The 21911-nt window shown below is 41.6% G+C and overlaps 1 protein-coding gene across 8 annotated transcripts in view; it reads right to left on the bottom strand.

Annotated features, from left to right (window-relative positions):
- The window catches only part of PDE11A (phosphodiesterase 11A), a 411234-nt gene that overhangs the window by 86165 nt on the left and 303158 nt on the right, over positions 1-21911 (bottom strand). For all 8 annotated transcript variants that reach the window (XM_042949239.1, XM_042949237.1, XM_042949238.1 and 5 more), the window contains 2 exons: positions 2651-2797; positions 2300-2407 (listed from right to left, as the gene is read on the bottom strand). In XM_042949239.1, the coding sequence (XP_042805173.1) occupies positions 2300-2407; positions 2651-2797 (255 nt within the window). The remainder of the gene's footprint in view (positions 1-2299; positions 2408-2650; positions 2798-21911) is intronic.

The raw sequence follows: 21911 nt of genomic DNA on the forward strand, positions 1-21911 counted from the left end.
AACTCAACACATGGAAATGCAATATGAGATAACTCAAATGCAAATACAATCACTGATGAGAACAAAACAGCGAAAGCTCCTAACGGTCTTCAGGAGTGTGAGGAGGTTATCATTTTGCCATAGGCTGAGGTTGTATTCCAGAAATTAGAATTGATGAGTAAATTAAATTCACCCTTTTCATCACTGACCAAGTAATCTTTTTTTCATCTCGATAATTATTTTCTTAGTTAAAAAATTCTCATTAACCAGCCTGCCCATGGTCAAGTTGAAGAGACGGCTTGTGTTAGGGACAGAAGTTGACATTTTCAACCTATTGTAACCCTTAGTCAAGTTCAGCAAAATTTAATGAGCAGGAAATAATATCTTTTCCAGATGTGGCTTCTCAATTCAACGTGAGGGAGAAAAACTAACATTCACCAATGTATTCTTTTCAAAGTCAGGATGGGAACGTTAACAGAGAATGTTCCTCTTTTTGAGCTAGCATTAATACAAAAACAAAACTGAAAACCTCTCACACAGTGCTACTCTTCAAGGTTGCTGAGCAGGCTTGCAAAAATAACTATACCCTTGGAATATTCTGGAAGTATGAATACCCCCATTGTAGAGACAGAGTTTGAGAGTTCTGCTTTCTTCAAGTTGTTGAAAAGGATCCAGATTGTCTGTATTTTGGAAACATTTACTGAAGAAAACTTGTATGTATTTCCTTCTACTCCTAAGTGTCCTCCTCGACGCCATTGCTGTTGCTAACTTCCCCCATCCCAACTATTTTAAGGCTTGTCATAGAAGTCTGTTTCTATCTTTGACATCTCTAACTCACAGTATCAAGGCCATTCCTTTTTTCCTTCATTGAACAAGGCTCCTGCTTACTTATTTTTGGCAATCCACCATAAATCCAGAGGTTCTCCAAAATAACAGGTTAATTTCTTTATTGAATGTCTTCTGTGAGCTAGACACATAAACTCTGCACACAGAAAATTATTCTTTGTCTACTGAGATCTGATACGGAAAAGCAAGATGAAAGTGGTTAATTTATTTTTCTTAAAGCAACATTGGTCCTCAAGCAATTAAGGCTAATAGTTCAAAGCATCTTCCTCCCTCATTTGACTGACCAACTGCTTTAATGGGGTACATTACAGAAGAACAGGGCCAGTCCAGTTTTTCTAGGCCAATCTGCTAGTCCTTAAGCAATTGAGGACCCCAAAACAAGTTCTCAAGTATAAAAGTGAAGACTTTTTGGTCCCATCTTTTCATGCTATATGCGCACTTGAGTTCAAGTTGATCTAACACACATCTGTTGAAAACGTTCCAAGTGCATGATTGCATGCAAAATGCTGGTGAGGCCCTCAATAAACAAATGTTGGGCAAGCAAGTAAATGTTGAAAGAATAAGAAATTGTCTCTTTAGTTTCAAGCTGCTGATTCTATAGCATGAGAATGAGAGATCTGTGACTTAAAACACACAGCAGAAAGACATGTTGTACTAGACAAAGTGCAGAGACAGAAGTAATTATTGATGTTTGGGGAGAAAGGGGAAGACTTTGGGGAAAAACTGGCATTAGATCAATGCCTTAGCGGATGAGTAAAATTTTAATAGGCAGAGAACGGGGCAGAGCACTTCATAAGGAAGGTGCAGACGGTCCTTATTCATCTGGCCAAAGGAAAATGTATGTCATTTGGAGTTCCCTATCTTGGATTTCAATTTTAGTGTGGTTACAAAGATGGAAGCTACTTAAATTTATGTTATAATAATCTGAAACTTGTGTTCTATTTTATATGGTAAATATGTTAATACACATACACATATAGAGTCAGCAGCTTGAAAGTAAACATATATGTTTACATGTAAATACTTATGTTTTGCCATCTTCCCTGGCATTCTCTCAGGACTTCCATGTGCCTGTGGGTAATGCTCACACACCCCTACTATGGCTTTCCACCAGCCTAGAGAGTCTTACCTAGTGATCTCTTTGTTCTGTTACTCATACCCATATCCTCTGCAGAAAGATTACTTTGAAAATCCAAGCATTTCTTTTGTAAAAAGAACCAGTTTCCCGAGATAAAACATTGAAAAGAGACTCAAGCAATCATTCCAAGACTACACCTGCTTCAAGGTGTCAGTGATTTTACAGTTTTAAAGTTCAGAAATTGTTGTGAAATATATACTCCCATAACCAGGGCCGGTAAGTTCTAGTGTAAAATAAATCATGTGGCAATTTGTCAGAGAAATTGAAATATGAAGGAGAAGGCTGTAGGTCCATACAAATGACAGATGACCTTCCACCACCACTGAACACACTTACTGTTAACATTGCAAACATCAGCTGGCACACATTGAAGGCGTGTCTCCAGTTGTGGTACAGAACCATTCGATAATTTTTCCTCACTGTCAAGAGCCACCTACATAGTGTCTGAAATGGGAAGGGAGAGGTTGTATCAGGCAGTTGTATGTGTCTCCAGTGGGCTGTCATCAAAACGATGCCTTCTGTCTGAGTGATCTTCAACAACCAAAGTCCTCCCACAAAGCTCCCATGATTCTCATGGCAATCCCATGAGGTGTGCAGGCTGAGTATTATCACACTCAATTTGGGAAACCTGGCTACCATGCTGTCCCATGTACACTCCTGGGGTCAACGCAACATGGAATATCTTACCTCATAGTCAATTTTAAATTTCTGTACCATCCCCAGCTCCATGAACATCCGCAGGGCAGCTGTGATCATGGCGTCAACATCAAGAGAAAAGTCATCAAAATGTATGTCATCGATGGCAAGTTCTGACACCAGAGGGATGTTGGCTGCCTACAAAACAGAAGACATAAGTCAAGCCAAGTTCACCAGCTTTTCCAAAACCCTCATCTTACTCTCCTTTCCTGCTTATCAGACATGCGACATAAATCAGACCTGACCTACACTTACACTCTGATACAGCTAAACCCTGAGCTGGAAATGTCTTTTGTTTCTGAACTGCAAATGCCCCAAGCAAATGAAGAGGGTGGGAGGGGGGAAGGAAGCTAATCTGAAGAAAAAATATACACACTGGATCTAGTCTGCAGAATTTAGAATACAAAGCTGTCTAGTTTACTGAAACTGCAGCCATACAATATATACTGATGCATATTACAAAGCACTAAATGCAAGAAACATCTGGGCAGCCAGCAGCTGTGAATTTTAATTGCTGCTATTCAGAGGAGGACATGGGAATACACTGCTTTGCCTTGTTTCTTGTATTCTTATATCCTTGTTTCTTGTATCCTAATATCCTGTAGCTGTGCACATGCGCTTTGTTACCATGTGTTCTGTATATTCAGAAGGATGAAAAGGATCAGACATCACATCTCTGGCACAAAATTTTCTCTTAATAAAATATAATTGTTTGGAGGATCAGCACAAGCATATGTTTCATCAAAAGAATAAATTTACAATATCATTTAGTTTCATTCTATATCAACATCACAACGTTAATTACAATACTGGTCATACATATTCAGGGTTTTCAAAACACTCACATTAGGCAGCTGTCAATCAGTTGCCCCACACAAACTTAAAGGGAAGAAAAAATCCTTGGGGATCATTTTCATGCTGATTTCATTGAGTTTAACCATATCCTTTGGGCCACTCTTGGTAATCATTTCCACCTTTTCAGGTTATCAGAGACATTCTGGATTCATATTTCTAGTCTAATTGCTGGGTATAAATTATGCAAGGGGTAATCTGTACCCTGGGATTATTTTGGCTGAGCAATGAAATCCAACTCTGGACATTCTAAACATTCTGGAACTTCCTTCCCAACTGCATGCTCCTCCATAACAGCTTACATTTCTAGATTAAAATCTAAACACTGGTTATTCCCCACAACACAGAAGAACAATAATAAATACAGTACAGTATTATCTATATGCACATGGTTGTACGATAGGCATCTAGAACTTTTTCATCTTGTGTGATTGAAACTCTGCACCCAGTAAACAACTCCCCATCTTCTCTCCTCTCAGGCCTCTGGCAGTCACCATTTTATTTTCTGTTTCTATGAGTTTGATTACTATAGATACCTCATATAAGTGGGATCATGTAGCATTTGTCTTTCAGTGATTGGCTTATTTCACTTAAGCATAATTTCTTCAAAGTTCATTCATGCTGTACCATATGACAGCATTTCCTTCTTTTTTACGGCTAATATTCCACAGTATGTGTATGCAGCTGACCCTTGAACAACATGGGTTTGAGCTGCATGAATCCATTTATATGTGTCTTTTTAAAAAAAAATATTTTAAAATGTTTATTTATTTTTGAGAGAGAGACACACACACACAGAGTGCGAGTTAGGGAGGGGCAGAGAGAGAGGGAGACACAGAATCTGAAGCAGGCTCCAGGCTCCGAGCTGTCAGCGCAGAGCCTGACATGGGGCTCGAACCCATGAATCATGAGATCATGACCTGAGCCAAAGCCGGACGCTTAACTGACTGAGCCATCCAGGCACCCCTGTATGTGTCTTTTTTCAATAAGTAAGGCATAGTACTGTAAATGTATTTTCTCTTTTTTTGATCCTCTTTAAAAAAATTATTATTTTTTAGTCTATTTATTTTTAGAGAGAGTGTGTGTGCAAACAGGGGAAGGACAGAGAGAGAAGGCTAGAAAGAATCCCAAGTAGGCTCCACGCTGTCAGCACAGAGCCTGATACAGGTATGATCTGAGCCAAGATCAAGAGTCGGATGCCCCTTTCTTATGATTTTCTTAACAAAATTGTAAGAATACAGTACCTAATAAATACAATATACAAAGTATGTTTAACCGACTCTTTATGGTCAACAATAGGTTATTAGCAGTTATGTTTTTGGGAAGTCAAAAGTTTCATGCGTTATTTTGACTGCACGGGGGTCGGTGCCCCTAACCCCCATGTTATTCAAGGTTCAACTGTAATGCATTTTCTTTATCCATTTATTTGCTGATGGTTTAGTCTCTGTCTCAATCAGCTTATCTTTTGAGCAATCATTTTCATATATTAGAGGCTTTAGAGTGTTAGAGGTTTTCCTTAGCTATGTGGTCATCTTTGAATTTCAGTTTACAAGTCAGGCTCTATAGCTCCTGTTAGAGCTTCTGCTGCCTTCTCTGGAGGGGGAGTCTAACTGACCTGTTTCCTTGGGAAAGCCACCAAATGCGGGTACCTTTAGAGCTTTGCTCTTTAGCTACTCAGATTCCCCAGAGAAGAATCTTGTGGGTGGAGCCTGGCTGGGAAGGGGGTTGGGGGAAGAGCCTCAGCATGGGTTCCTAGCTTTTCATTCAACAGTGTCTTCAGCATGCACTCCTACCCTCAAGCTCCATGCTGGTGTCTTCCGAACCCCAAGAGCAGCTATTATACCATCTTAAGCCAACACAGCTCCCAGCGTTTATGAAGTGGAGGTGTGAGGCAAAGGATCTGGAGATGTCACTGCTTCTTAGATTCCCTGTTTTCCTGTACATAGCCCCACCTTCATCCCCACTTCCAAAGGTACTTAATTAGCCAGTTGTGGAGCTATCTAAGAGGGGCTCTGTGTATAAATTGGTTTGCTTCTCAGCTTTTCCCATTGCTGGTTTATTTTGGCTTTCTTGGGTTTGCTAAATTACTTAATACTCATCCATCTGTTTTCTAGCTTTCGAAATTTTGGTACTGTCCAGCCCTCTCCTAATTTCTTTGCTTTTGAGAATCTATGCCTTAAAAAAATCCCTTTATTGTTTTTTAGTGGGGCCCGAGGAAGGAACAGAAGAAAATGAGTTTATTCTACCATTGTCCAAAAATTATTGAAATTATGTTTATTAAATGATGCCTTAAATGATCAGCCTGGAGAACTCAGAAGTAGGCTAACCTCTGGTTTTTAGAAACCTTTAGTTTCTCTGTGCATGGGCCTGGCGGCAACCATGCACACCTTTCTCTTATTCTGTACCCCTGTGTCAATCCTGACCTTGCCTTTTAGGCTGTAACAATCTTAGAGGTGGCTGCCGTGTTTCTTTCCCTGAGGGAAACGCAAGAAGGATGCTCTGCTTCCACCACATGTTTCATGGATGTCTATGTACTTAGAGTATCTGTGCTTGTTGTAGTTTGTTCAAGTTCAAACCCTAATACAACTGGAAAACCACTTCCCAAGAGGGTCGAAGCCTTGTCCCAAAAGACACAAGTTTTTCTGCTCCCAGGGGAAGAGTCTGGTTCTGAGTTGGCAAAGGAAGTCTAACCATCCCCCCACCCCCCACCCCCTTGCAGTTGGTTGCTGAGGAGCATAAATGGCAATGGAGCCTGTGCTGCTCTCCAGGTGGCCTCTGTCTTGTAGATTATTAATAGTGTATTCCCTGACGCCATTATAAATCCTCTACACTTCAAAGGCACTAAATTCACTTAATTATCTTAAAAATTAAAGAATATAGGCATTTTTTCATTATGAAATGTTAATGGAAAGGAAATAAGAACATTAGGTTGAAAAATGTAGGGTGACCTCTGGTTCACCAAGACCCATACTTATTGACCTTGTCTTTTTTCCCCTAATAGGTTGATTGATCCACAGTTAAATCATACCAGTCTATAGATCACCCTGAGCCCTGTCGTAAACCCTTGCTGGCACTTGTAGATGCAGAGAAAGTCCCAAGCCTTTCAGAAATGACCAGTTGCAGCTATTTTGAGAAGTATAGATAGTTTTCATCCACATTCCTGGCTTCAAGAGCAGCTTCTGGAGGAAATCATGAAGAATTAAAAGTAGTGTGTGTCCTGAGCAGGTGTGCATGGAGATCTAGTTTGCAAAAGATTTGGGAAGAGCCTTCGGTTGCCAAATTTCCTTGTTATAGAAATACAAGCTCTGCATGTCTTTTGATAAGTTGAGAACGGGACCACATCTTCCAAACCTATAATTACTGTAGACACGGGATATTAACAAAACAAATCAAAGTCAATTTCTCCAAGTGTCAGTCTTCAACTTTTAAATATTTATAAGGCACCATATCCCTAAATCAAAGAGGAGTGCTACAATCCAAAATAACTACTGAATTAATAGCCAGGAAATAACATTTGGATAAAAGAACCATTTACTTTACTGCAGCAATAAATGAAAACACAGAATTATGAGTCCTGGAGCTAATTTGAATAATGTTCAAGAAGTGGGACTCTAGCTGGCTGGGAGTACCTGATATCCTTTGACCATTCCTCTTCTTTGTTTGGGTCTTAATAGTTAAGTGGTTATCAAAGGGACTCATAAAACTGCCTCCTCTAAAATTGAAAAGGTAGCTTTACAAAGAGGCTGTAAAATGTTAAAATACAATCCTGGATCCCCTGACACATGAATATTACATTTTGTGATGCTCAGAAAATGGGAAGAAACAACAAAGTGGGTGGTGGTCCAGCCCAAGCATTTCAAAGGAAAAATGACTTGTTGCCAATCCAGCCCACTCACTCACTGCCCCCTATGGACAAGAGCAGAAGGTGGGGGCTTTAGGATCCTGGGATTAATGAAGACAGGAGACTGAGCTGTGGTGATGTGGAACGGATTGCAAAGCTCTTATATTGCCACACTTTTATAGCTCTTACTACATTCCAGGCACTGTTCTAGCACCTTATGCATATTAACTCATTTGCTCCTCACAAGGATCCTAAGAAGGAAAGAATATTTTTAATCCCATGTTACAGATGATAGGCAATCTGTTCAAATTCACACAGTTGTGATTGGCAGAGGCAGATTTGAACCCGGGGCATCTGGTTCTAGAGACTGGCTCCTAACCACTACACTGCCTCTAAAAAATGGGCTGATATCAAGCCAAGAGGGTCCCCCATCCCTGTTCTATGCAAGCTAATTTGGATGTACCAGGGTAGTGTTTGGGATTTAGATCCAGATAGCTATCAATCCAGTTTTCATGATGAACAGCCTTGATCCCCTTGAGGGGACCATGTTTCAGACATATGAACTCGTTTGGGAAGTCTCTAAGCTCACAGCTGCCTTAGGAATAGCCTCAGTTGTTAGCTTTGTTTTGATTAGAGGGAACACAGAGTCAGCTCAATACTCACAAGACCATCCTGGAAACAATAACTAATCTTCTGAAGGAGCAGAAGAAGACTTCAGGCAAATGACTTTAGCTTCCAACTGGTCAGCAGAGCATTCATGGGGCTGATACTACCCTTGACCAGGCAAGGTAAGTGTAGAGTAAGGGAAGCAGCAAACAGGGGAGATGTTGGATATAGAGTAGGAAGATGAGGGGTCCTTCTATCTAGATGGGATCCTTTCTGTCAGAAATTTGGGAAGGTTTCTCTGACATTTGGGACACAGGTGAGAAATGCTTAAAACACACACAGATGCACTCAGGCTTTACAGGGACTAACAGTACTAGAAGTAACTAGTTGTTTCCATAGTATATAGTCACATTTCCAGCGGTGAAGAGTGACATTTTAACGAATTTCTGTTTTTGTTCGGGGGTGGGGGGGGGGTGGGGGGGTGGGGGGAAGAGGACACAATTTCTTATTAGTACAGAATAGTGTTACTTTCCTAAATCAACTTCTAAACAGGGAGGCTGGGATATTTGGGAACCCACAACACGTGAACCATGTGGGGAAAGATGCAGAGTTCAAAGGAAAGAGGGCTACAAAGCCCCAACAGTGTGTGGCCCACAGAGAAGGTGCCGGCCTAGCACACTGGCAGGTAACACCCACTCACTTGTCTGCAAAAACACCACCAGAAGCCACAAAGTCTGTGAGCCAGCTGGTAGCCTGTGTGGCAGTGATGTGAAGATCTGAGTCCTGTTCTTGGGGCCAGACAAACAATAATGAGATGATCAAACACTGCAGCTGATAGGCTCAGTTTATATGTGGGAACAGAAGAACGAATATAAATGCCTAAGAATTGTCAAGAAATATTTTTAAAAGAATTGTAAAGTCCTATCTTATCTCAGATTAAAATATAAACATTTTAACATGTTTATGTATTAAAACATAGGCTTTATCCCTTTAACTCAGCCTACACCATTTTTATCATGTAACTCCCTCTTCAAATACCTGTAAGTGTTCAATGTGGCCTGCTGAATGAAGTGAAATTCCTTAGCTCAGCATTCAAGGCTCTTCATAAACACTGCCCATCCAGTGTTACAATCTTCTAGCCTTGTATGTAAGCATCAGATTGGGCATTTCATCATCCTTATTCTCATCTTTCCCTCCACATTTCAGATTATTCTACCCCTACTCCCCCATTAGGTTTGACTTCTTTTTTACTCTGTGCCAACAGAAATTCAAACCTCAACTTCTTTACAAGTTCAGTCCCATTCATTCATTCCTATCTCATCCTATAGCAATGATTTCCTTCTCTGCAGTGATATAAATCACTGTAATATTTACAGTCACTTTATCTTCTAGAGTTTTTAAGTATATACATTAAAGCAGTAAGTAGGTCCCTGAAGCATGTGTGCAACTGGTTTGAATGTGATTATTTGTGATTTGCGGAGGAGGGTCCATAGCTTTCTTCTAACTCCTCTGTAGTTTAACATGGGTTCTGTACCTTGGCAAACTCTCCAGGTGATCCTACGTACATTCAAAATCTGTTATGTACATGTTGGCAGCTGTTTCCTCCCAGAATCTTGGTACACATGAATACCTAAGCTTCACCTAAAGAGGGCCAAAGCTTCCCATTACATAGTAAGTCAAAGGGCATCTTATGTACTTGTCTTTATTAAGTGCATAAAAGCAAGGAAAATTGGTAGCCAAAAATCACTGTATTGAAAAAGAGAGGAAAGTTTAAAGAAATACTAGCTCCTAGGTACAAAATATGTCCCTTTTCTTACTAATATTTAATTATCCTCAATTATTGCTTAATTCACTTTGGTTTTCTAGACTCGAGTAGACCTATAACTTTGAATCTCTTTTTTTTTTTTTAATTTTTTTTTTTAACGTTTATTTATTTTTGAGACAGAGAGAGACAGAGCATGAACAGGGGAGGGGCAGAGAGAGAGGGAGACACAGAATCTGAAACAGGCTCCAGGCTCTGAGCTGCCAGCACAGAGCCCGACGCGGGGCTCGAACTCAAGGACCGTGAGATCGTGACCTGAGCCGAAGTCGGACGCTTAACCGACTGAGCCACCCAGGCGCCCCCTTTGAATCTCTTAATAGGAGAATGAAACTTTTATCATCTCTTAACATGAGATTTTCAGAAATTTCACCAGAAGTTAAAAATTTTATGGCTTTTCTTTTATTTCTGTTTGAGCAGTCCTAGTTAAACAATCTTAGCTATACCTGTTTTCTATTGATCTCAGGAAAGATCTTTGTTTTCTTTCACGCAACAACATAAGCCTTAGAAGGCATGGTTCCTACAAATTTTTCTTGTCATGGTGAGAACCAAAAGTAAAAGAAACATCAGAGTGACCGTTACCTTTTGAAATAGAGAAACTTTCTTTTATGTGACTGTCTTTTTAACACTGGCTTTTCATATTTCTAAGGTGCCCTTATTATTTATGTTTATGAATTAAACAGTCTCCTTTGCAGCACTGAACATTTAAACACTGCATGTCAAAGAAACTAGTCATTTTAATGGTGATTTTATTTTTTTGTAGTATGTGGCATTTAAGATAAAAGATAAGTTGTTTTTTTTTAAAAAAAGGTATCAAGTATTTCTTCTTAAACACATACAGATATCTCATGTCAGTTGGTGCAATATTTGTTTATATATTACCATGTTTTCTGTAGTTTCTTTACTAAAGAAAATTTTTTAAAAGTAAGAGTACAAGATTAATCCATCTTGCATCAAGTACATTACAATGGTCTTAAAGGCAGGGGGTAAGGTGAAATAGAATTAGCATTGAGAGATGATGATGTGTTGAGTCTTTAATATGAAATCAAGCCTGTGGTACCTAAGTGAGGTGAGCACTCTGAGGTAATTTTTCTTAAAAAATTTTTTTCTGTTAGAAAAGTTTACTACTTTCTTAATAAAGTTTAGTCAATGTGGTATATCAAAGTGTTTTGTTGTTGCTAGTGGTAGTGGTATATACATAAACTTTATTCCAAAAAAGGTTTAATGTGGATTACAAAAATCTATGCAACAACAAAGCATAAGGAAAAATAAAAATAGGCCAGAAAGACAAATCAAAGGGAAACTAAGGATAGGAATATAAATCACGATCAGAAGTGAAGTTACTAGACAAAATGCATGCCCTAGCATCAAGACATTTGTAAGAATAGTCAGAAATTTGTCTGTAAGCATCCCAGTAACCACTACAAAGAGAATCTGGTATGTTAGATAATTTACAGAGTTCACAAGATTTTTTAAAAAGACAAGGGCTGGGGAGCCTGGGTGGCTCAGTGGTTAAGCGTCCGACTTCGGCTCAGGTCACGATCTCACAGTCTGTGAGTTCGAGCCCCGCGTCGGGCTCTGGGCTGATGGCTCAGAGCCTGGAGCCTGCTTCCGATTCTGTGTTTCCCTCTCTCTCTGCCCCTCCCCCATTCATGCTCTGTCTCTCTCTGTCTCAAAAATAAATAATAAAACGTTAAAAAAAAAATTAAAGACAAGGGCTAAGGAAACCCATAGAGACACAGCTATGTCATCTCTGAGTCTGGAGAGAAACATCTCTTGTGGTTTTCAGGGAAAATTTCCCCAAGCCAGTAATTCTTAAAGTGTGGACTCCAGACTAGCTACATCATCACCTAGGAGCTTGTTAGAAATGCAAATTCTGGGGGTGCCTGGGTGGCTCAGTTGGTAAAGCATAGACTTTGGCTCAGGTCATGATCTCACAGTTCGTGAGTTCAAGCCCCGCATCAGGCTCTGTGCTGACAGCTCAGAGACTGGAGCCTGCTTCAGATTCTGTGTCTCCCTCTCTCTCTGCCCCCTCTCCCACTCACACTCTGTCTCTCTCTCCTTCAAAAATAAATAAACATTAAAAAATGAATGCAAATTCTGAATCAGAAACTCTATTTGTGTTTAACAAGCCCTCCAGGTGATTCTGATGCTTGCTAACATTTGAGAACCATTGTTGTAAACATTATCCCTTCAATAAGTACAGCACTGATTTACTCAGAGATGGAGTGGCTCTGGGGTGGCTCTGGGTGGTGAGCAAATTTGGGGGATGAAGGCAGAATACAAGGGTTGCCCAGTTAAGTGAAAAGCCACTGATTGATGAGGGTTTGCTATGCAATTCTTTTGACTTTTTCTATGTTTGAAAATTTTCATAATAAAATGTTGGGAAAAAATAATTCACTGCCAACAACTGATAGGACATCAACCTAACAATGCTATCCTTTAAGAAAAAGGTTTGACTCAATCAGGGTGTTGTACAGTGATGTTTCTAAAAAAGTGTGGTTTAGATTCTAGTAATTGTTTTTTCTTGAAGCTACTTATTCAATTTATCTGGTAGCTGCCTAGAACCCTCTTCACAGCAGATATCGGCTCTAATCCTATTCCCGACCCTACTTGTTAAGTGGTCATGGGCAAGAAGCTGAAGTAAGCCTGAGATTGAGCGTCCTCCATGAAGACATAATAATAAACCTATGTTGTGCAGTTGCTGTGAGGAGTAAATGAAATAACATCCATGAAGAGTCTAGCACAGTGCTTGAAAATAAGAAACACTAAGTAATAGTGACTGTTATAACTATGGTTGTTGTTGGCATGTTGCTGTTATACTTGTTATTATTATTTTTTAAAGTTTTTATTTATTTTTGAGACAGGGAGAGACAGAGCATGAACGGGGGAGGGTCAGAGAGAGAGGGAGACACAGAATCCGAAACAGGCTCTAGGCTCTGAGCTGTCAGCACAGAGCCCGACGCGGGGCTTGAACCCACGGACCACGAGATCATGACCTGAGCCAAAGTCAGATGCTTAACCGACTGAGCCACCAGGTGCCCCAATTTTTTTATACTGATATTAGCCTCAAAGAAGGAAGGAGTGGACATAAAGGATTTTGGTGACTAGACCCTGAAAATCAACTCTACCTGCTCCCTTAGGAGACCTCTGAATTTAGTTCAGTTTCATTCAACACACCTGTATTGGGTGCCTAAGCCTACGACAGGCGCTACACTGTGCTACAGATACAGTTATGAAATCAATGTGGTCCCTGTGCTCACAGTCTGTCAGGGGACACAACGAAGCAAACAGGCAATGACAATACAGTGTGGTAAGTGCTGTGATGGGGGAAATACAGGGCACTATAGGAATCCCTGGGAGAGTTTGATGAAATATGTCTAGTTTAGTACCACTGCCTTAATTTTAAATCATTGTGAAACTTCAGCTTTATAAAGTATATTTAGAATAATTTAAAATGTTAAAACTATTTACTATGATTAAAAGGTTCTCAAGGTCATAAAGCTTGTATTGAAACCTAAGAAAAGATGAAGACTCCATTCCTGAGATGCCCATGGTCTATGCAGGGAGGAAGAAGAGTGAACAGAATGATTAGTGAAAAATTAGAAGCATCAAGTTCAGAGGCAACAAGAGGAGGGAGCATATAGGAGGACTCCACACAGTGGAAGAGGATCAGTTGATGTAGGCACTGAAGGAGGAATACAAATTCACCAGGAGCATTAGGAAACATGGACTATTCCAGGCAGAGCACAGCATGGGCAGAGTAGAGTTCCCATCTTGCCTGAAGATGGCATAATACCAGGAGACACAGACCTGCAGGACCCCAGGTTGATGAAAATGGCTTGATTCAGGACTTGCCTAATCAGCCTTTAGAGCCTGTGAGGTACCAGCTTGGCCAAGCTCCCACTGCAGTCTTGGACCACAGCCCAGGAGCCTGCCTTGCCTGTAATTCCAGGACTGACTCCTCCTCACTGTCCACCAGCCTGCTCCCTTGTACCTGGGCGGTAACCATGCTCTGTCCTTTGTGGTCAGAGCTCCCAGAAGTCCTCTTTCAAAGCTCTGGTCACAGTTTTTGTGGTGGCAGGTGATAGATAGAGACTCTTCATATGGAAAAACACTTTCTTTGTTTTTCCCTTTCTTTGCTTCACTCAGCAGCAAACCCTTCCCTTTCTCTTCTGGGGAAAATGTGATTGTCAAGCAGCCCTCTGTGTTCTCCAAGAAAAGGAACTTGTTCTCAGTGGAGTGGGGCTCTGATTCAATGGACCATCAGGATCTATTTTGAAAGAACCAAAGGAGCTCCTGGGGGAAAAAGAAAGGGGGAAGGAAGAATGTCACCACCTCACAGAGGTCACAGAATGGGGTAAGAGAGGAAGGAGAGAGTGTCTGGGAGCCTGGCAGCTGATCCCAGTGCACTTGCCTAGGATGTAGATGCATCTAGCAAAGGACCGCCATGGAAGCATCATTTGAGCTCCCAGGAGCACCTAGTAGCTGAATCAGGATCCACACATAGACTGTGCTGCCTTTGCTCAAGTGGAAACCTCCCATTGTTTGCACTCGAGGACTGACCAGCTACTCCTCCCATGGGGGACTGGTGAAGACTTTAGCTCATCAATGTCAGCACCTAACCCACTGATCACTCAATGGGAGTGACACTTCTCTGGGCAGCAACACCTCTGTTCAGTCCCCAAATACATAATATCTAAGGATACCAATAAAGCCAAGAAAATGGGGTAGGGTCCTACATACTTACAGAAGTGCTGCTGGGGGAGCCGCACACCTGAACTTAGGTGGGAAGCTCCAGCTACGGCTCCCTGAGAGAGGTGGGGCAGTGAATAATGACATCCCTGCAACATCAGTAATACATTATGTAATTATTTGTTAAATGTCTGATACAGGAAGGTAGGGATTGTGTCTGTCTTCTTTACTTTTGTGTCCTAGGTGTCCAGCATAGTTTTTACTATTGTGGGCTGTGCCTGGCACCTGGAAGAAACTCACGAAACATTTATTGAATGAGTGGATGAAGACCTGATAATCTCGTGGAAAGTTACTTTACTAGTTCTCTCCAAGCCATGCCACAACATCCTCTGGTGGATTTGAGCTTGTGGGACTTTCTGCCAACCACTCTTGTGACTCCTCCACACATAGACACACATGTATGCAGAAATCCAAGATCAGGCAACATATGTGAGTCAAGTAGCCTTCTAATTTTGAGTGAACCTAATGCACTATTTGTTTGTACCATCACCAGAGCTATTTGTAGAAGGAGACACATAGAGAGGCCCCTGACCCCTCCAGAGAGGTCCTGGAGTTGAGGCTCCAATCTGAGCTCAGTGGCCCTGTGACTCTGAGTGGCAAGATAGCCTGCTTCATCCCTCTAAGGAGGAGGTAAGTCCCTAAAGCAAGTGCTGCCCATCCAGCATGGTCTTTCTAGCCAGCAAATTGCTGCGTTTCACCCTTGGCCCTGCCAGAACCACCTATCCCCTCTGTATAGTGCCTCTCTGATTCACATACTTGGTTGGAACTTAATAGCCTCTTGCTCACCTCAACCACAACTTACTGCGCTGTGAGTGTTGCCTGAGTCCTTGCTGCCCCTCTCTGCTGCAGTATTACCCAAGAGAAGGAAGGCACAGCCACTGACACCTTCCACACTCCACGGTGCCCGGCAGCTTGTAGGACACATAGCAGGGACTCTGTAATTGTGTGTGAGTGAGGATAAACTCTACATTCACTGGCAGTTCATCCAAGTCCCTAAGTCCACCTGATGAGTACTCAAAGATGAATTTGGAATTAAACAATATTACAAAAGAGATATATAGAGGATAACCTAGGAAATAATAATAATAATAACCTTTAGGAAATAATACAGATCCTATATCAAATAAAGTAGATTTGATCAACATTGTTTCTACCTAAAAGAAAAGGACACTTCAAATGTCAGCTTCTTATAGCTTAAATACCATCTACTCTAACCAGTACCCACTTTATATTAATTTCTGGAACAACCCAGGCATCTTAGAAAATAAACAATAACTTCATCTGACACTGTTAACTTTTCTGCTATTAGCCTTGGCATGCTATAATTTTTTCAAAGGTTTGGATTTAGTGAGGTGTTTGGGTGGTTCAGTCGGTTAAGCATCTGACTCTTGATTTCGGCTCACGTCATGATCTGCTGGTGGTGGGATCGAGCCACGTGTTGGACTCTGCACTGACAGTGTGGAGCCTGCTTGGGATTCTCTCTCCCTTCCTCTCTCTGCCCCTCCCCCGCTCTCTCTCTCTGTCTGTCTCTCTCTCTCTCTCTCTCTCTCTCTCTCTCTCTCTCACACACACACACACACACACACACACACACAATAAATAAATAAACTTAAAAAAAAAGGTTTGGATTTAGTGAGCAGACTTAGATGTTAATTTCACAAACAAATTTGCAAAAGACTGTCAGAGATTCCTAACTCTTGGGGCACCTGGGTGGTTCAGTCGGTTGAGTGTCTGACTTTGGTTCAGGTCATGATCTCATGATTTGTGGGTTTGAGCCCCAAATCAGGCTCTGTGCTGACAGCTCAGGGCCTGGAGCCTGCTTCAGGTTCTGCGTGTGTGTGTCTTTCTCTGTCCCTCCCTCACTCATGCTCTGTCTCTCTGTCTCTCTCTCAAAAAATAAAATTAGAAAAAAAGAAATTCCTAACTCTTGGCGAGAATAATGCAAAGAAAAAAAAACGCAACTTCATGCACAAATATGATCTCAACATGGATTTAATGGATAACTGCATACATGCCAGGATGTGGGGGTAGATCTATAATTCCAGGTGAGCTCTCTCTCCTGCTTGCCTGAAATATCACCATGATGTGATATTTCAAGAGGCAAGGCTGTCTGGGACATAAGCTCCTGATGATGTATCAGGGTTTAGAAACCAGCAATAGGGACCAGGTGGGTTGGTTCTGCACTTTATTAACAAACCACTAAAGACTAAGGAACATCATCCTCCCTTGTTTCTGTAGTTTGAAATTACGGCTTATCAAAGGATTTCCACTAATAACAATTCATAGAAATAAACAAACACTAATGCTGAACCATGACGCCTAAGGCACCTGGAGGTCTGTGAATGATAGAGAAGGATAATGTTGGGGGATCAAAGAGAAATGGAAGCTCAACTTCCAGTTTTGGTAAAAGTCCACCTGCCCCTGTCTTATGTGTGCTGGGATGATGGGTCCCAGTTACAAAGTTCCACACTCCCTCATGAGAAGAGAGTCAGGGAGAGGAAAACCTGAACACTGGCATTAAAATTAGAAGCTAAGGGCAACAGTGGGCCATACTGGGGGTGAAGAGGATGGTGTGAGCCACTGACCAGGACATGGTTTGGTTTGGGTTTTCCATTCATGTTACTGGCCTGATCCCATGTTCTCTCCCTTTGTTCCATACTCTTCTTGGCTTGCTAATTGGAGTTAGGAGTGTAATCTGTCACCATGGGCATATATGTGGCTAACCACCCAATCATCACTTTCCAGTGAGCTGATCAGAATAAATATTTCAGTATTCATGCATTCAGTAGAAACTATTTCCCATCCTGTGCACCCAAAAGTATAGTAGAGCCTCTTTGTCACTTCTGAAACTAAGCATTTCTCTGCTCTTGCCTCAGCATGTCGTTGGGTAGCTTCTTGGAGAAAAACAGACTCAACTTTCCATGTTTTTCATGGCTCCTCTATGTGGCAAGATAAATAAGAATTTATATACTTTTACTTATAGATCCAGTAAATATTTTTATTGGTTTGTGCCATAAAAGCACATGAAGCATTCTAAAAAAAAAGTTTCTACTCTTAGGGCTGAATAAAGCAATCACCTGCAGTAAAGAAGCAATCTATCAAGTGAGGCAGAGACGGATGTGGGGCCAATTCCTCAGCCCCAATTCCATGTCTTGAATCATACCTGGATTTAGTCTCAGATGGACAGAGGTGCTTCTGAAAACACATTCACATCCATGCACACAGTGTCCTGTGCATGCATGCGCATGCAACACACACACACACAACACTTCACTTTTAATTTGCTTTTTGACTTCTATCAGATATTTTATTAATTTTTGTCCTGCCTTTCTGTCAGACCTTCCCCCTACACTGGTGAACGTTTTCATTTGCCCAGTTGTGTTGTTGGTGCTGTGCGTTGCTATCTGACTCAAGCTAAACATGCTGGAGGACAAAAATACTTTGGAAAAAGGGGCCTCTGAGTGGCTCAGTCAGTTAAGCATCTGACTTCGGCTCAGGTCATGATCTCGCACTTTGTGAGTTCAAGCCCCACGTTGGGCTTGTGCTGACAGCTCAGAGTCTGGAGCTTGCTTTGAATTCTGTCTCTCTCTCTCTCTCTCTCTCTCTCTCTCTGCCCTTCCCCCATTCGTGCTGTCTCTCTCTCTCTCTCAAAAAAAAAAAAAAAAAAAAAAAAGCTTGGGGCACCTGGGTGGCTCAGTCAGTTGAGTCTCCGTCCGACTTCAGCTCAGGTCATGCTCTAGCAGTTCGTGAGTTCGAGCCCCGCGTTGGGCTCTGTGCTGACAGCACAGAGCCTGGAGCCTGCTTCAGATTCTGTGTTTCCCTCTCTCTGCCCCTTTCCCGCTCATGCTTTGTCTCTTTCTGTCTCTCAAAAATGAATAAATGTTAAAAAAATATTTTGGAAATTAAATTGTATTTAGAAACCCACATATAAGGGTCAGTGAAAATATTAATAAATTTAATAACAATAATTTTCATTTAAACTATTAAGAACTCAACCATGTTCAAACAGATTGGCTATTTTTGTTAGTACTTAGTAGCATACACATTAGAAGAATTTTTTTTTTATCACCATGATGTACTTATCAAGATGTACTGCATACCAAATACCATGCAAAGTGTCTTATGGTATCTCATTTAATCCTCCAACAACCTGATGGGTAATGTTCTATATTAATCCTACTTAGCCCCACCTAGCATTAATGAGGACACTGAAGTTAAGAATGTAAGGAACTCCCCTGAGTTCATATAACTAGGAAACTGCGGAATCTGTCCCCTGTCCCCTGTGTGATCATTACCCTATGTTATCTTCACAATCTTCTGAATGCTTTCCTAGCTTATATTCACAGTGACATTGCCATGGCATTATTAATTCCAGATGTTCTCATCCATGCAGTATGTATGTATGTATTTATCTTTGTAAGTCTGTCTCTTATCATTTATAAGTTCCATAGGGAAAAGATTAAGATTCTCAAAGGCTAGCAATCATTATAGCCTAGTACTTCTTTCATGGCTAGTACTTAGTAAACGTGGGTTGCTGGTATGTTATGTGCACAATGTTAAAGCCAACAGTTATGTCTTTGAATTTGAGTTTCACCACCTACTAGAGCTATGGCTTCGGGCATCTACTCTCTCTTCTGAAAAAAAAGAACGTAAAAATAACTCTCATAGCATTGAAAGTGTTAAGTGAAAGCACAGTGCTGGGCTCACAGTAGACCCTCAGTAGATGACAGTGCATTAGTTTGCTAAAGCTTCCACAACACGTGGAACAAAAATATATTTCCTTATGGTACTAGAGGCTGCAAGTCCAAGATTAAGGTGTTGGCAAGTTTGGTTTCTCCTGTGCCTCTATCCTTGCCTTGCAGATGGCTGCCTACTTGCTGTGTCCTCACATGGCCTTTCCTGGGTGTGGGTATCCCTTGTGACCCTTCCTTCCTTTTCTTTAAGGATACCAGTCATTTTGGATTAGGGCCCCTCTTAGGATCTCACTTAGCCTCAATCACTTCTTTAGAGGCCCTATCTCTAAACACAGTCACATTCTAAGGTACTGGGTGTTGAATTTCAACATATGAATTTCAGGGGGGGGTGTGAATGGGGTGGGATACAATTCCATTCATAACAGATGATTATCATTTTGCAGATGGATGGAATACTGAATTTCCAGAAATTCAAAACAAATTATGTCTGTCAGACTCAAGTGTGGTAGTCCCCTTCAAAAGTATCCTGATTACAACCCCAGTCCTTCCTTTGCCTGGTTTCTTAGAGAAGACAACCTCGAGAGGCTTTCTCTCTCTAGCAAACTGTGCCATATTCACTCTTGGAAACAAATATATTCAGTGCTGGGGTATCCAAGATACACTGGAGGAAAATATGACTCATCAAGTTCAAGCTAAACATCTCAAAAAGTAAAGATCAGGGGAACTGTAAACTTGTGGAATGTGAAATCAGCTTGCCTTTTCTGCCAGGGAAGGTGATCCTCTTGTGGAGAGCCGGCAACCTGGCCATTCTTTAGTCTAGTATCTTGTTGAACAAGCCCTCGCCATCCCTGTGTTCCTATCATTTTACCTCCCTCATGTAGAAAATTACTGCATGGTGGTGCCATTGAGAAAAAGTCAGGAGAGATTTTTCATCCCCAGAAAGCCTTAGTGCACCAACCTCAATCTGTCTCACCCCGCGGGACCCCGTTTCTTATCTGTCTCCCCTTATGAAGCCGTCCCCAGTGTCTCTTACCACTGGCAGCCTCTCCCAACAATTCTCTCAGGATATTTTGTTCTCTTCTCTTCTGTAGCATTTACCATAGCCTGCTCTCCATGAAAGTTACTGTGTACTCACTCTTTTGCTCATTCATTCAAGAAATCCTTAGTGAGGGCTTACTTTGTGCCAGGTACTTTACAGAGTGCTGTGTCTGAGTTCATTTATCCTATTAGACAGGGACTCTCTGAGGGGCAGGACAGAACAGAAACTGTGTCTGCTTCATTTCTGTACCACCCAGAGGGCAGCCACTTGGCAGGCTTTCTGCAAATGTTAGCTAAATTCAATGGACAGATGTAAGAGGATACTTTCTCTGAGAACACTCTCCACAGAAGGAAGAGGTGGTTAAGAAAGTAAGAGGTGGCAGTTTCTTGAGGTTTGACGAACAGCTCCATTTCCAAAGGACAACAGGAATAATAGAGGTTTCAACTCTCAACCTCTACCCTGAGAGAGAGGCCCCCAGGTGAAAGGGATCATGGTAGAGCCAGCATGATGGGAGGGCTAGGGACCAACCTTATCACAGGGGAATTACCAGGGAGCTCAGTATCAGTTGCTCTTCCCTCCTTGCCAGCTTCTGGAATTTGTGGACAACATGTTTTTGAATTCATGTCCTGCTTCTACATAAACAGCAGGTTTACATAAACAGATTTAATGATGTGAAGAGTCGTTTGATGAAGCTGTTTATAATTGTTTTTCTTTCATTCTCCTTGGAACAAGGAGAGGGATAGAGGAATCAAAGCTTAATACAGAGGCTTGATTACAGACACCAGAAGTAGAACTTAACTTTTAAACAATGGTCCTTTGCTACTTTCCTTATTTCCTGTTAAACTCTCATAGTCTCTGATCATTGGGATCATTGATTGTTAGCCACACACAAGAGCTGAGCGTGCAAATACTGCTCTCTTGGTTTCAGCTGTGCAGGAAAGGAGATTAGAATAGGACATGTGTGGAGGGCATGGGGATGACAAGGTGGGGGGCAGAGAAGAAGGGACGAGGGAAGGAAACTGGGCCATCATGTGCTCACTGTACTCTTTGAATTGCGCAAACATCAGAGAAGAGCGCTCAGTGTAGAAATGCCTCCCAAATCAACCTCACCTGACTTAGGTTGGCCAAGGAATAGTTCTCTCAGATCCTTTGAAGAGAAATAAAGAGAAAGGAGCTAGCATCTTCTGAGTGGATCCCACCACAGCTAGTTTCTCTTTGAATATTCATGCCTCTGTGAGGCTCAGAGAGGTTGACCAACTTGCTGGTAAGAAGCCAGAGTAAGTTCAGAAACATGAGAGCTCTGAAGGAAGAAGGGAAGGGAGGGGTGCAGTAAGAGCTCAACCAGCTTTATCACTGTAACACCCAGGAATCAGGGAAGGGTTGCTGAAGAGGACCTATGCGTGAAATTCAAGTTGGAAATGAGAGAACATGTGAACAGGAGAGACTAAATCTATGTCAGCCTTGTCCGTGTGAGATGGCTTGTACTTTTCAAGCCATCTGGATCATTCAGAAAGAAAACTAAGTAGCTTCCATGTGGGGTCCAGCCCACCATGGGGCTTCCCCCTTCCCCACCTCCTCTCCTGCCCCTGCCCAGCACTGAAACCAGGCAAGAGAGGCTGGAGACTTAAACATTTCTAAGACTAACG

The sequence above is a fragment of the Panthera leo genome, chromosome C1 (genome assembly GCF_018350215.1).
Source record: "Panthera leo isolate Ple1 chromosome C1, P.leo_Ple1_pat1.1, whole genome shotgun sequence".
In the NCBI taxonomy this organism is placed as follows: Eukaryota; Metazoa; Chordata; class Mammalia; order Carnivora; family Felidae; genus Panthera; species Panthera leo.